This window comes from Ornithorhynchus anatinus, chromosome 12, assembly GCF_004115215.2.
Source record: "Ornithorhynchus anatinus isolate Pmale09 chromosome 12, mOrnAna1.pri.v4, whole genome shotgun sequence".
Lineage (NCBI taxonomy): Eukaryota > Metazoa > Chordata > Mammalia > Monotremata > Ornithorhynchidae > Ornithorhynchus > Ornithorhynchus anatinus.
The window spans coordinates 59,934,970-59,949,609 of NC_041739.1; the positions used below are offsets into that span (position 1 = coordinate 59,934,970).

Genomic DNA, 14,640 nt, shown 5'->3' on the forward strand with positions numbered 1-14,640 from the left:
GTTCACAGACAGCCTAAGCCAACCAAAAGCGAGGTTTGGAAATCAATCATGGGACCAGCATCCAGTGACCCATGACATGACCTGAGGTCACCCAGCAGCCAAGGAATAGGCCAAACAACAGATCCGCAAAAAGGTTCATCAGGAGGGCTACCGACTCAGGCCTCCTCCAACAACTACAATCCCTGCTGGATCAATCTGCACTGGACAGGATTCTACACAAAGTCATTCCCCAAACCGGGCCTTCAAATCAGGGCTGGAGTCAGGCAGTCCTCTGACTCCCACCCTTCAGAAAGGTTCAGAACAAACTGCCCCATGGGTTCAACTCCAGAAACTCCCTGCCAATCAGAGGATATAAAGGCCGAAGCAGGCACCAGGATGGGAACGCATGACTCTGGACAAAGGCTCCGAGGACAGGGCTTACCTGAAGCAATGCGATAAAAAGGAAAAATGCATTGGCGGCGCGTCGGAACTGGGAGTAGAGAAACCTCGGCAGGAATGTGATGATGTTGTACTTTGCAGTGCTGCAAAACAAAAACAGGGGAAAGGATGAAAACAAGTCAATCTTTTCCACAGCACTTACAATCCACCCTACTTTCTAAGACACTTGCAGAGTAGCAGTTCAACTTCTCCCAAACAGTGGCACCCTTCAGAGGCTGGGCGATCCTACCAACCACCGAAACCTAGAAGGGAGAAGAAGGGGGTGAGGGGGAAATGTCTAGGATCTTTCACCAGGTCTGGAAGAGCAACTGCCTAGGCAACAGCTCTCCAGAGAATAAATCTGATCTCAGAGAATCATGGCTTGAACCTGTGTTTGACGTGCCCAGCTGCAACTTCCTTCTAATCAGGGAATAAATCCAGACTGGGGACTCTGAGCCCTCGCCCTCTGCTTTTATCTTTTCTTCCTCCTCCTCCTCCCTGCCGCCGAAACCTGTCCTTGGTTCTGCAACATCATAGAGCAGGGGTAGAAGGTGAAATGTAACCATTCACTTTTGATTCCTTGTTAACTGTCGTGAGAAGCCTTTTGTCAGAGAGGCACGACACAGAGGCTTCTGAAAGGGAGTTACCCATGTTCTCTTTGCCCCCTCCACCTCCCTCACCAAGGAAATCACAACTTGGGTTCAACTCTACCATTTTGGGATTCCTTAGCCACTTAGACCGAATTGGCATCATTCTGGGAAACTGAATTACACGGACCTGGAAAACACATAATAGTTTGCTAGCGGGCCTCCATAGGCTAAACCTGTCAAGGTGGCCAGGATCCGGATGAAAATCGCTTTAAAATAAATGCTGGGAGGGAGCGTAGGGGAAGAGTAGGGGGAAGGTAGTTTTGAAATAGCATGCCTCCAAGTAGCAGCAACATACATTCAGTATTCCCCAGCCATATGTGTGCACGTATATGTGTGTGTGTATGTGTGAAAGAGAAAGAGAGAGATACACAGTCCACACTAATAGATGATCTTCCAAAAACTTGTGTCTTTCTGGGTAGAACCTGTCATGGTGTTGGATACAATGTAAATGCCAAATTTTCCTGGATATGGCGGGGTCCTTCAGTGATGCAACCCCACCATTGGCAGATAACTAACTGGGCATCCACGTGTCTCAGGTTTTGAGGACGACACTGCGGAAATCGAGATTTGATCCTTCTGCATAAGCGGGCACATAAAGACCAACCCCCGCTAGGTGTTCATGTTTTCAACCTGTACTACCTGGCACTATACTTGGTTCCTGTCTTTATGTCTCCATCTGCTGCTCTAGGAGAGTAATCCGTTCTTAACTGCCACACAGCTCAGCTGCCATCTTCCAGCTGACCCTGACTCTACTACACTGTCAGTGGTTTTGCCTCATCAGGTCAGTAAGGTGCTTCTTCTCCTTCCTGTTCAGTTTGCCAAACACCTCCTGACTGAGGAGTCTTCTTTCGTCTATTCTCCTCCCATGTCTAGCTGAGAAAAGGTGTGTGGGGCCAGCACTGCTTTGATGCTAGAGAGGGGAAGCTGGTGTTCCAGGACCTCGTGGCTGGCGATCCTGTCTCACCATTTGATGATGAGGCCAAAGAAGATGGGCAGGATATCTGGGGCAAGTCCCCGACTTATGCCTAAATAGACAGTTGCTTCAGACCAATCTTGATGCCTCAAAAGTACCGGACCCATGCTGTCGGTCTCCCAGAAGATATATAAGCCTTCATCTTTGGGTTTTCTACCTCTGACCAGCTACACGTATCTCTGGGCAAGGTGCTTCTCAGGACACAGAGATTATGAGGCAGTACCCATCTCTCAGCCACTGGTGGAGAGCCTTATTTATATATCTTCATTCTCCAGGACTTTTTTTGGCATTCAGGCGCCAGATGGTGTGGCTGCCACTTTGCAACACCCTGCCTTGAACACTGGTGAAAGGGGGCAGTGATTCAAAAGCCAGTCAAGTCAGTATGAACCCATGCCACGTTGTGCTTCTCAGTGGCAAAAAGAACTCTGACAATGATATAGTCAGTGAAACTCAATGGCTTGAGGAGTGGGTGCTCGATGAGAAAAATACCCCTTGGGTAATTACAAGCCAACGTCCCTCCGGCCTCCGAGCAAGGGTACAACACTAACTTTTGCCTTTCCAGTCCGACAGGCTTCCAAGAACTTGCAGCATCACTAGCTATTTCTCCATCAGCAAGCGGTCAGTCTCTGATTCCGGCCTGTTGGCCTCTGAGCAGCAATGTTGCCAAGAGTCTCTCTGGACTGGACCCTGGCCTACATCTGGTCATCAACTGAATCTCTCTGGCCCATCTCCATGCTCAGAAAAATGGATCTATCACCACTACCCATGGGAAGATTTTTTACCACCCTTTCCCCGGGGAAACTGCTCAAGCCGAGAGAGGTGATCCACAGATGTCAATCATATTTATTGACTGCTTGCCGTGTGCAGAGCACTGTACTAAGCACTTGGGAGAGTACAATATAATAGACACAATCCCCGCGCACAACGAGCTTACTGAATAGAGGAGACAGACATTAATATAAATAAATAAATTACAGATATGTAATTACAGATTTACAAATAAGTGCTGTGGGGCTGGGACGGGGGTATGAATAAAGGGAGCAGTGCAGAAGGGAGTTGAAGAAAAGGAGAAGACGGCGTAGTCAGGGAAGGCCACTTGGAGGAGATGTGCCTTCAATAAGGTTTTGAAGGCAGGAGACAGTAATTGTCAAGTGGACACAGATATACCTGACATGGTTGTTGCAGAACTTGGTTAGCTGCGGCTGGTTGAGGAATATCGTCCGGACCTCCTCCTGGTCAGCCAGGGAAGTTTTCTCGGAAACATCGTCCGTCTTCTCGTAGCCTTTGAGAAGACAGAAGGTGATTTAACATGAACAAATCAAATCTTGGGTTATTACACCCGCAAAAAAAACCCCAAGCTCTCTTGTTTGGTTCAGCAGCAATAAAAATGATAAAAGAAGACTTTCTGCTCCAGAACTTTTGCTCTTGATGGCTTTCTTGATAATTATGGCTAATTTTGGATAGTGACTGCCATGAAAATCGCTGGGAACGGCAGGAGCCCCACATGCCTTGGATACACCTGTGGGACAGCCTGAAGTTCACAGCACGCGACCCCTCTTCCCCATCCACGCATATAGCCGCAGCCCCCCATAGCCCAGACACACAGTCTGAAGTCCTCCTCCCCTCACTCTCTCCATGCACACAGACATAACTCCTCAGGACCCAGACACACAGTCTGCAGTCCCCCTCCCCACACTCTCTCCACGCACACGGCTGCAGCCCTCGAGTCCCAGGCACACAGTCTGAAGTCCTCCTCGCCCACTCTCTCCTGAAGACAGACCCAGCCCCCGGGACCCAAGCACATGGTCTGCAGTTCCCCTCCCCATGCAATCCATGCACACAGCTGCAGCCCCCTGGGACCCAGACATACAGCCGCAGCCCCCTGGGACCCAGACGTACAGTCTGCAGTTCCCCTCCCCACGCTCTCTCTCCCTCCTCCTCCCATGCCCCCCCCACAGAGCTACAGCCCCCTGGGATGCAGGCACACAGTCCCCCTCCCTGTATTCTTTCCACACACATAGCTGCAGCCCCTGGAACCCAGACACACAGTCTGCAGTCCCCAACTCTGCACTCTCTACACACATACCCACAAACGCAGCTCCCTCAAGGCCCAAACGCACAGTCTGCAGTCCCCCTCCCTTCCCTCTCTTCAGACAAACCTGGCCCCCCCGGGGCCCGTACCCCCATATCATAGTCACATTCCTGTCACGAGCAGCCCCTTCTCCAATTCACAACCTTCTTATGCAGCAACTGTCCCCGTTCCCTCCTTCCCCCAGTCAGGCCTTGACCTCGGCCAAGGGATCTGTGACCTCAAAGACTGCGGTGCTCCTGGGAGCAAAGGTCAGGGGCTCCGCTCCCCCCCACACCTCAAGTCCTGAGATTGCTTCCCTAGGAGCGCCACTGGCTGTCTCTACAGCAACCTGCAGCTGGGTGATCCAGGCTGAATTGTGTCCTCTGGAGGGCAGTTTTGTCTCTGACCCTGTTGGAACGGATAGCCTGCTGTATTGTATTCTTCCAAGTGGTTAGCGCAGCACTCTGCATGCAGTAAACATTCAATAAATACACTGATTGATTGACTGACCCACCGTTTCCCAAACCCAACCGCCGAGAGGCCGAATCTACTCCTGCCGGCCTGCCCCCTCCATCGGAAACCACTCACCAGGGGAGTTTGGGCCTCTGACCCGAGAGAGGGAGAGGGGAAAGGATGATAAAAGAGATTCCCCAAACAACCCGGGCGGGGAGCAATTGATCAATGGCATTTACGGAGCGCTTACTGTGTGCACAGCACTGTACTAAGCACAAGGAAGAGTATGATATACCAGAGTTGGCAGATATATTTCCTAACCACAAGGAACTTAGAGTCTGGATGGGTAGACAGACAGTAGCATAGATATTAAGGTCACATCTCCAAGAGTCCTCCGATTAAGCCCTCTTTTCCCCGGTTCCCTTTCCCTTCTGCATCATCTATGCAGTTGCATCTGTGACCTTTGGTCATTTGATATTCATCCCACCCTTAATCCCACAGCACTTATGCACATAGCTTTAAATTTTATACTAGAAGTTATTTCAATTAATTTGTGGCCCTGCCTCTGGATTGTGAGCTCGTCATGGGCAGAGAACGTGTCTGCCAACTCTGTTGGGCTGTACTATCCCAAATGCTTACTACAGTGTTCTGCCTATAGTAAGCACTCAGTACCACTGATAAATAAATTACTGATAGGTACATAAGTGCCGTGAGGCTGAGGGAGGGATGAATAAAGGGTGCAAATCCAAGTGTAAGAGAGAAGCAGAAGAGAGTGGGAGAAGAGGAAATGAGGGCTTAGTTGGGAAAGACCTCTTGGAGAAGATGTGCTTGGAGACGATGTGTTTTATAGGTGAGGGCAGTGGTCGTCTGTCGGATGTGAAGAGGGAGGAAGTTTCAAGCCAGTGTCAGGGCGAGGGTGAGACGAGATGGACGAGATAGAGGTACAGTGAGCAGGTTGGCGCTAGAAGAGCAAATTGTGCAGGGTGGGTTACAGTAGGAAATCAGAGAGGTAAGATAGGAGGGAACAGAGCGAGTGCTTTAAAGCCAATGGCAAGGAGTTTTTGTGTGAGGTGGACGGGCAGCCACTGGATGTTCTTGAGGAGGGGGGAAACACGGACTGAATAGTTTTGTAGAAAAATCATCCAGACAGCAGAGTGAAGTGTGGATGAGGGGGGAGAGACAGGAAGCAGGGAGATCGGCAAGGAGGCCGACAAAGTGATCGAGGCAGGTTACGATAAATTCTTGGATTAACATGGTAGCAGTTTGGCCAGAGAGAAAAAGGTGGATTCTAGCGATGTTGTGAAGGTTGAACCACCAGGATTTGGTGACAGGATGAATACGTGGGTTGACTGATCTAGATAGATTGATACACGCACACACAAAACACTCAGGAAAAATGCGTGGGGTGGCGGGGTATGGGTGTGTGTGAAATAACAGTGCCGCTAGGCCCCCTGTTCCATGCTCATGTGAGTCATCACACTATGCACCAATGCCTTGTCCTGGTGAGACTTGGTAAACAGCAGCTTGAGGCAGATTTTCCCAGAGCTGGCCGGGACGGCGCCTGGGTGGTGGTTGCTTTACCCTTCCCCGCGCCACACCCACGCCCTCTCTCTGATGCCCCTGGCTCTGGGCCGCCCTGCAGAGATCCTGATATTGTAGGCAGGTTGAGTTGCAGGCTGGGAACACTGGTCAGAACTCGGCATTAACCCTCACCACCCAGCAAACAAAGCCAGGACTGAAGTGCACGTTGTAACAGTCGTAATACTATTTATGAGCGCTAAGCACTTAGCACTGTGCTCCGCACATAGTAAGCGCTCAACGAATACCACTGATTGACTGAAGTGGATGGATGGTCTTAAAAGATAAGACCCTGAGTGTCCCCCCGGCCCGGGGTGAGCCCCTCAAGGGAACCAAGTACTTACAATCAGTGACGGTCCTCAAAACCGTCGAATAACTCAGACGGTTGGCACCGGCTGCCCAGCAGACTCAAGGGTCTCCCCCTCCTCCGGAAAGGGTCATCGACCCCACTCCATGTGTGGCTCTCAGTGCCTCAGGTGGCCAAGTGGACTCCTCCCTGAGAAGCCTCCTGCCCCAACTCTGGCCCAAAATGCAAAAACTGATAACTTGTTAGCTCCATGCACTCCCACACAGAGCCCCGAGAAGCAGTCTAGGGGAAAGAACGAGCCTGGTAGTTAGAAGGATCAGGGTTCAACTCCTGCCTCCGCCACTTGTGTGCTGTGTGACTTGGATAGATCACTTAACGTCTCTGTGCCTCAGTTTCCTTATCTGCAAAATGGGAATTAAGGCTTTGAGCCCCACATGGGACACAGATTGTGTCCAACCTGACTAGCTCGTATCTACCTCAGCGCTCAGTTCAGTGCCCGGCACGTAGTAAGTGCCTAACAAATGCCATTAAAAAAAAAAAAGCCAGGTCCTGCCTTGGAATAGGCCAGGTGGATTTTCAGCTACAATTAGGAAAAGCAAGACCTTATTAGTGACTATATATTTACTGGGAGTCAGCACGACTGGATAGAGGTTATGCAACACAAATTCGGGAGGTGGGGATAGAGGAGGCAGGAGAAAAGGAGCTCTGGAGTCATTCCGATGCCAACCGTTCCTCCAGAACTCTGCCGTTTTTGTAAATTACACACCGACAGCTTGGTCGCAGCTAAAATAAGACGTCATTAGTGTCTGTGTGTCTGCTTGAGCCGACCCTCTCCCATGCAAGGGAGTGTTACTGCAGGGGTTCTCAACCCAAGCTGTGAGAGGGGCAGACAGACAGGCTCATTGACTTGCAGTGAAGCTTTTCCAGCACACCAGCTTGCCTGAAAAATCTGGTGATGCTACTAGAAAGAGCCACACACAGGAACGGCAACGCACTGCACAGGGGTGCTTCAATTCCAGTCTGCTGCCAATCCAAGGACAGTGAAGATGCCCAACCACCAGATCTCAATTCTCCAGGACAGCATAATAATAAAAATAACAATGAATTTGTTAAGCAGCTTACTATGTGCCAAGCCCTTTATTGCACGCCAGTGAAGGTACAGTGCAATTAAATGAGGCACAGTCTGTATCCCACCTGAGGCTCAATGTCTAAGGGAGGGGAGAGAACCGATGAGGAAACTGAGGCCAGACAAGTTACCAGTTAATCAATCGGTGGTATACATTAAGCATTGACTATATGCAGAGCACTGCACTTGGGGAAAGACAAGACAATAGAGTTGGTAGACATGTTCCCTGCCCAGAGGAGCTTACAGAAGTGATATGCCTAAAATTGCTCAGCAAGCAAGTGGCAGAGCCAGGATTAAAACCAAGATCTCCTGCCTCCCCATTCCTGTGCTATTAAGCTACTTGTTAAGTGCTTATTATATGCCAAGCACTGCCCTAAGCACTAGGGTGGATACAAGATAATTAAGTCAGACACAGTCTCTGCCCCACACAGGGATCACAGCTTAAGTGTGGTCTTTCCACAAGGCCCTGCTGCTTCTCAGCAAGCTAACCACCTCAATCCACTGCAACTGAAGAGCTACAGAGAAGAGTCAAGAAGAATTGGGCCCGAGCTTCTGGAAAGAAGCTAAGCTAATGATGCAGGCACCGTGCCAGAATCAGCTGTCTGAAGCTTCCATCCATCAGAGGACTGTGTTGTTATGATTTCGAACTGCTGCTTCCAGAGGCGCCTGCAGCTACAGTGCAAAAGCAGGCTGAGACATGTCTCATCCCAAGGGACCTTTCCTCACTCCACAACCAAACCAAAAAGCATCAGAAAGGGTGAAATGGCCCCCATTTTGCTATAGGATTGTTCTCAGAGGGTGAGCCTGCGGAATGGGGCGCTGTCATTCACTCCGCCCACCCGGGAGAGTAAAAGGGCAAACAAAGAGCCATGAGCTCTACTTGGGAAGCTGGGTCCAGGGATGGAGACTAGTCCAAAGCCCCAGCAGAAAAAGATCTCTGGATTCCTGGGACTAGCGGAAAGGAGGAAGGATGGTCTGGCTGCCGGGTCAGAGGCGGGAGGAGGGTGATGCTTTCGGGTTGCTGCAGTCACCCAGAGACATGGAGTATTCCAAAGGATGCCTGTGCTTCCTTCCACCTGCTGACCCTATTCTCCATTCCTGTTGGCTGGCACCAACCCCTGCTTACAGTCAGCGCATTAGCTGTCCTGGACTAAAGCTGTTGCTCCAGTAGCTCAAGCGCTTGAGAGTGAGGCAGGTGCCCCAGTCCCCTAGCCCGGGGGGCTGGGAGGTGGTCCCCAGTCTTTCAAAATCACTGTGCCACTAATTTGCTCTTACAGAAAACCAGAGGGGCTCCAAAGGAAACATGCCTGAGCCCAGGGGGTAGGCTCCGAGTGGCCGTCTGGACATTAGGAGAGCCAACTAACTTGGCTGCTCTTCAGAAGGGTATCCATGGGTGGGGGAAAGGGGAATGGCTTCTGTGGACACCCAACACGACTCCGGGTTCCAATCACAGCCCTGTGCTCTACCTTGGGCATGTGCATGCATGGCTCTGTGCCTCAGAATCCTCATCTGAAGAACACGGATACCATCCAACTCTATAGGGATGGACAGGAGAAGTCGACTCTGGGGGCATTCTTGTACTTGATTCTCTTCATTCCAGGTAACAACGGGCGGGGAAGAGTGGACCATTGAGGAGAAAGGAACTGGAGCAAGGAAGAAGGGAAAAGAGGAGCCTAAGCCACACAGAAGAGGAGGAGGAGGAGCAAGGAGGAGGGGAAGAAAGGAGCCTGGACCATGTGAAGCAAGAGGAGGAAGAAGAGAAAGCTAGGGAGGCAGGAAGGTGTAGTCTGAGAACCTGGGACTTCAGGAGAATTAAGGCACTTTTTAAGAGAGAAAGAAAGCCCAAGTTGATTTCCTCATGGACAAATAGTCATGGTGGTGGTGATAGTGTAATAAAAGTAGTAGTAATTTTAACAGTAATAGTATTTATTGAGCACCCATGGGATGCAGAGCACTGTTCTAGGCAGTTGGGAAATACAGGTGACAAGGTTAGGGTGCTTGCTACCAACAAGGCGATTATACTCTAATTCATCGCTGAGTATTGTTTTAACTTAACCTTAGATTTCTTCAGGGAAGTATTCTGCTAGAAATCAATCTCATGGGTTGCGAAAAATATTATGAGCAATAGAAATAATTCACTTGGTTTAGCTCCGTCCCCTCTGAATGACTGAAGAAAAACCAATGCTGTTTTGACTCCATTCAAGGTAAAACTACTATGTAGCAATTTTGCTCACATTTCATTTTTAGATTTAAAGTTCATCACACCTCAGTGAATAAAAACTTATAAAAAAATTAGGGCAGAGTGGCTATTTTGAGAGAATTAACTCAGCTGGTGATGGACTATTCTGAAAAGAGACTATAGTTTTGGTGTTGGGTTTAAAAAAAAAGCACACAAAAAAAAAAAACCCAAGCCTTAATACAACAGATGCTGCAAACTCAAATGTCATCCTTAACTGTCACTTCGTGTGCTCCCAGCAACATGATCCCAGCATGGCTGTACGGCGCGAAGCTTTACCGGAGTATATGTCAGGGTGGCATTCTTAGGGATAGAGTTCAGGCCAAACCTTTCCCCAGCGGAAAAGCCCACAGACGGGGTCTATGGGATTCACGCTGAGACACCGAGCGAACCTCAGAGAGTGCTTTTTTCTCCCAAGCAGACTGAGCGCAAGTGCTAACCCGCAGCGTGTGCCAGAGGGCATGGCTGGGAAACCCGAGCTGGCCTTTGAAATAACCAGACGTCCCGGAAGAGCTGGTTGCCATCCCAGCTGGTGCAGGCCCAGCCTTCCCCCAGAGCGACCGCCAGCGGAACATTCAGGAAGAACTAGCAGCGCCTGGCCCGAGATCTGCTGCAGACATTAACAGCCCTGCCTGTGTGGAGGGCTCGGCTCACAGCCGTGGGTTCAGATTTCAGAGAAGGGAAAAAAGCTTGATTTCTGCGGTCTCTACCTCATCACTCTAGAATCTGAACTTCCAGGCCAGTCGGCCCCCAGTCTTGGACCTGATCACTATAGCTCTCCCGGGGCTATGGACCTTTTCTACTGGGAGTTGGAAGGAAAGGGGCACAGCAGCCCAGCGGAACCCACTGCTCCCATGGGTGGATGATAGAGAACCACGGGTCCGGGCAGCAAGGACAGTGCAGGAGGTAAGGAGAAGGTGACCGGAAAACCCGACTGATCGGGGGGGCTAGCAGGAGGTTCTGCCCCACTTCCTATCTTGGGTCCTTCAGGTAGTGTGAAGAGTCATGATAGGCGAAGAGGCATGTGGGCTTCAGTCACTGGGAGGGGTCAAATAAGAAGGGGAGCAGGGTTAAGAGGTGCCCTGGGCTGCGGGTCTGGTTTCCAGGGTGGCCACCAGGCAGGGGTTTGGGAGTGTCCCATCCTCAACCCAGCTGGAACAGCAGAGACCTGTCGCCATGCTGCAGGAGACCGCGATGGGGGCAGCGAGGCTGGTGACAGAATCGCTGAGCCCTGGGGCCCAGACCCGGGGACCATCAAGAGGTGGCCAAGTGCTCCCTTTCCCTCTCACTCTCTCCCTTTGGCCATCCCAGCCCACCTAGAATGACCAGACAGTGGGCCCCTTGGGACCAGCATTAAGCACGCCGCTTCTCCTGGGGGTCCTGTGCCCACATAGCCACAGGCCCAGGTGGGGCTTGGGTTGAGCTAACCAGAGCCTCCTGTCATCCACATCCCCAGCAGATTCTGCAGAAATACAGTGGTGGCCTTCCCATCATTTGCCTGCGTGGGTGGGTGGGTGGGGGTGGGGATGGAGCAGCTTCAAACAATCATCCTTTGAACTAGCCCTGCTAATAATGGCCACCTCTCCACCAGTCACAATAAGGCATTAAAGCTGACCTCAGGATAAACATCAGCTAGTAAATACTGCAACCACAAAAATAATGTGCATTTTGCAAGCCTGTATTCTGAAAACCTAAAAAGGAATTTCTGTTTCACTTCCTGTTTCTCTACATTCAAAAGCTGGGGGGTCACTTTCATCTGCAGATTCTCAGATAGGAGAGAGAATTTCACTGTCCAACTTTCCATGTGGGGCTATTTGGAAAATCTCCATTTGGGCAAAATTTTGCTTGCAATGCAGGCGGTTTGGGAAAATGTTTACTAGGGGAGAAATACTAAAGAGAATTTCAGTTCCAGAGTCAAATGGCATCATGTTCTATGCGAAAACATCACTGATATCTGTTTACTTGTACTGATGTCTGCCTTTACCCCTCTATAATAATGTTGGTATTTAGACTATGAGCTCACTGTGGGCAGGGATTGTCACTGTTTACTGTTGCAGTGTACTTTCCCAAGTGCTTAGTACAGTGCTCTGCATGCAGAAAGTGCTTAATAAATATGAACAAATGAATGAATTTCTAAACATACTAGTAACTCAGCCACGCAAAAGGCTTTGGAAACTGTTATGTGCCCTGATCCAGTTCACAAGGAAGAACGTAGTCCTGGGAAGTCTACAGAAACTTGCTAGCAAAATAAAATTCTAAATGTTACAACAACCCAGGACAATTAGCTTTAGCAAACACTGCGGTACATGTTTTTGATTACTACACCTTGAGGGAAGATTTTGAGAAATAAAGCCTACCCAAACGCAATACTCTAGCAGTGATTTCCTAAGCTAGACTTAAACAACTGATAGGAAAATTGCCCAAGAAGTATGTCTGTTTTTTTCCTCTCTCTTTTTTGTTTATACCTTATCATTCCCCCTTACCCAGGTCACCAGACTCTTGAATTCCCTTATCTCGGAACACCTGATCCCCAGCCAGCGGGCAAGCAATCGGAGGCTTGAACCCTTCCTTTAGAAGAGGAGGTGTGATGTGACAGGTCACTTTTTTCTGCCTCTGACGAAGTTTCAGGGCCTCGCTAATTAGACTGCAACATTAAGGATTTAGGTTAGAGAACAAAGAGGAATTTCCTGCTGGACAAGGTTGTTAAGCAACCACATGCGTTTGGACCAAGATTCTGCAACCTCAGGCAGGGCTGGCCACTGACTGCTGCAATATTGCACCCTACCAAGCGCTCAGTACAGTGCTTTGCCCACAGTAAGCGCTCAATTAATACCATCGAATGGATGAATGTCGGTATGCAAGCTAAGGCACCAGCCCACAGAGAGAGAGGGTGCTGACCTTCCAAAATGGTGGTTGTACGGTGACGATCTGGGAGAGGGACATAAGACTCGAAGCCGAGGGGCACCTGTAGAGGGGCAGTGGCAGTTGGAGAAATACTTCGCCAAAATATGTATGCTGTCACTGTGCTGTGCCGCATGTACAGTGTGACAGTGTAGAGCTATGCAGGTGCAAAGCATGATGATACAGCAGCGGGCGTGCCCCTGGCATGGCAGCACAGCATCATGCATGTGCACAGCATGTTGGCACCGTGCACGCCCGCAGCACGATGACACAGAACCGTGCACGCCGCACAGGGTGATGACACAACACCATGCATGTGCACAGTGTGATGACACAGCATCATGCATCTGGAGTGGCAGAGCAGATACGGGGGAAGCACAGGACCTGAGTTTGGCCTTGTCTCCACCCATCTTCCTGATGTAGCTCAGAAGGAATCCCGGGGGGAGGTCGACTCACCTTCCACCTTCCCAAAAGTGGGAAAAACACTCCCTTTTCTCAGCCTCCCCCCAGGCCCAACCTTGAAGGCTCCGCCCTGTCTGGCCTCCCCTGTCCCTCTCTTCCTCAACACCTCCCACTGCTCCCATCCCCACCTGTGCACGAACCCCATGTCATTTATCCACACTAAATCATCTTAACTCCCCATTCTCGCTTCCCATCCTTCTCGTTGACCCCTTATGGATGAGAAGCTGACAGTTTTGGTGGGTTATTTTTTTTTTTTTAACTCGCACTGCAGGCCGGGGAGGTGTTCAAACATTTCAAAATACCTGGGTGGTGAATCAGACCACGCCAAGTTTGAGCCAGACAACTCGACGGATAAACGGGGCGCTGGCGGGCGGTGCCAGCTCACGGTACAAAGGATCTGATGAGAGGGAGGCCGAAAGGCCAGCTCCCCCTCGCCTTCATTCATTCCGTGATGTTTAGGGAGTGCTCACCGGGTGCAAAACACTGCCCTAAGCGCTTGGGAGAGGACGGTCTCACAATCCACAGGGGGGAGGGAGACGTGGAGCTCTGCTTTCTCTACAGTGCTTTCTCGATTAGACTGTAAGCCCGTCAAAGGGCAGGGACTGTCTCTATCTGTGACCGATCTGCCCATTCCAAGCGCTCAGTACAGTGCTCTGCACATAGTAAGCGCTCAATAAATACTACTGAATGAATACAATGGGGCTGAGAGTTGCACCTTGCCGGGGGTGGAGGGGGGACCCCAAATCCCAATCACACACACACACACACACACACAGAGTCTCCCCCCAAGCAGGAGGGGCTGCAGGAGGGTCGGACTGGCACTCACCCTCCGCCCGAGGGCGGATCTCGGACACGGTTCTCCGCATAGTGTGCAGCGCAGGCTCCCGCAAGGAGCCTCGGCTGCAGCCCGAAGCAGGCTCGGCTCCGCTCGGCTCCGCTCGGCTCCGCTCGGCTCCGCTCGGCTCCGCTCGGCTCCGCTCGGCTCCGCTCGGCTCCCGCACCTGCGCCTTGCACCTGTCACTGCGCAGCCTGCGCAGGCGCCTTAGCCTCCTCGACCGCGGGGCGGGGCCCAAAGGGGGAGGAGTCCGCGCGGCGGCGCGCGCGGGCAGGGGGCGGCGCGCGCGGGCAGGGGGCGGGGCCTGAGCGGGGGCCCCGCCCGGAGGCGTTCCCACACTGCCCTGCGCCAACTCCCTCTTCATTCATTCATTCATTCATTCATTCATTCATTCATTCATTCATTCATTCATTCTGCATTCATTCATTCTGCATTCATTCATTCTGCATTCATTCATTCATTCTGCATTCATTCATTCATTCAGTGATAGTTATTGAGCGCTTACGATGGGCAGAGCGCTGGGCTAAGCGCTTGGAAAAGACAATTCGGCAACAGAGACAGTCCCTGCCCAACGACGGACTCCCAGTCATGGGTTCGAATCCCGGCTCCGCCCCTTGTCAGCTGTGTGACC

At 51.0% G+C, this 14,640-nt stretch overlaps 1 protein-coding gene across 3 annotated transcripts in view; it reads right to left on the reverse strand.

Annotated features, from left to right (window-relative positions):
* Nucleotides 1-14,212, reverse strand: part of ATP8A1 (ATPase phospholipid transporting 8A1) — a 96,943-nt gene extending 82,731 nt beyond the window's left edge. For all 3 annotated transcript variants that reach the window (XM_029076437.2, XM_029076439.2, XM_029076438.2), the window contains exons 1-3: nt 14,001-14,212; nt 3,208-3,322; nt 422-521 (exon numbers count right to left, since the gene is read on the reverse strand). In XM_029076437.2, coding sequence (XP_028932270.1) covers nt 422-521; nt 3,208-3,322; nt 14,001-14,040 — 255 coding nt within the window. In that variant the 5' untranslated portion in view covers nt 14,041-14,212. The remainder of the gene's footprint in view (nt 1-421; nt 522-3,207; nt 3,323-14,000) is intronic.
* Between the last annotated feature and the right edge of the window lie 428 nt (nt 14,213-14,640).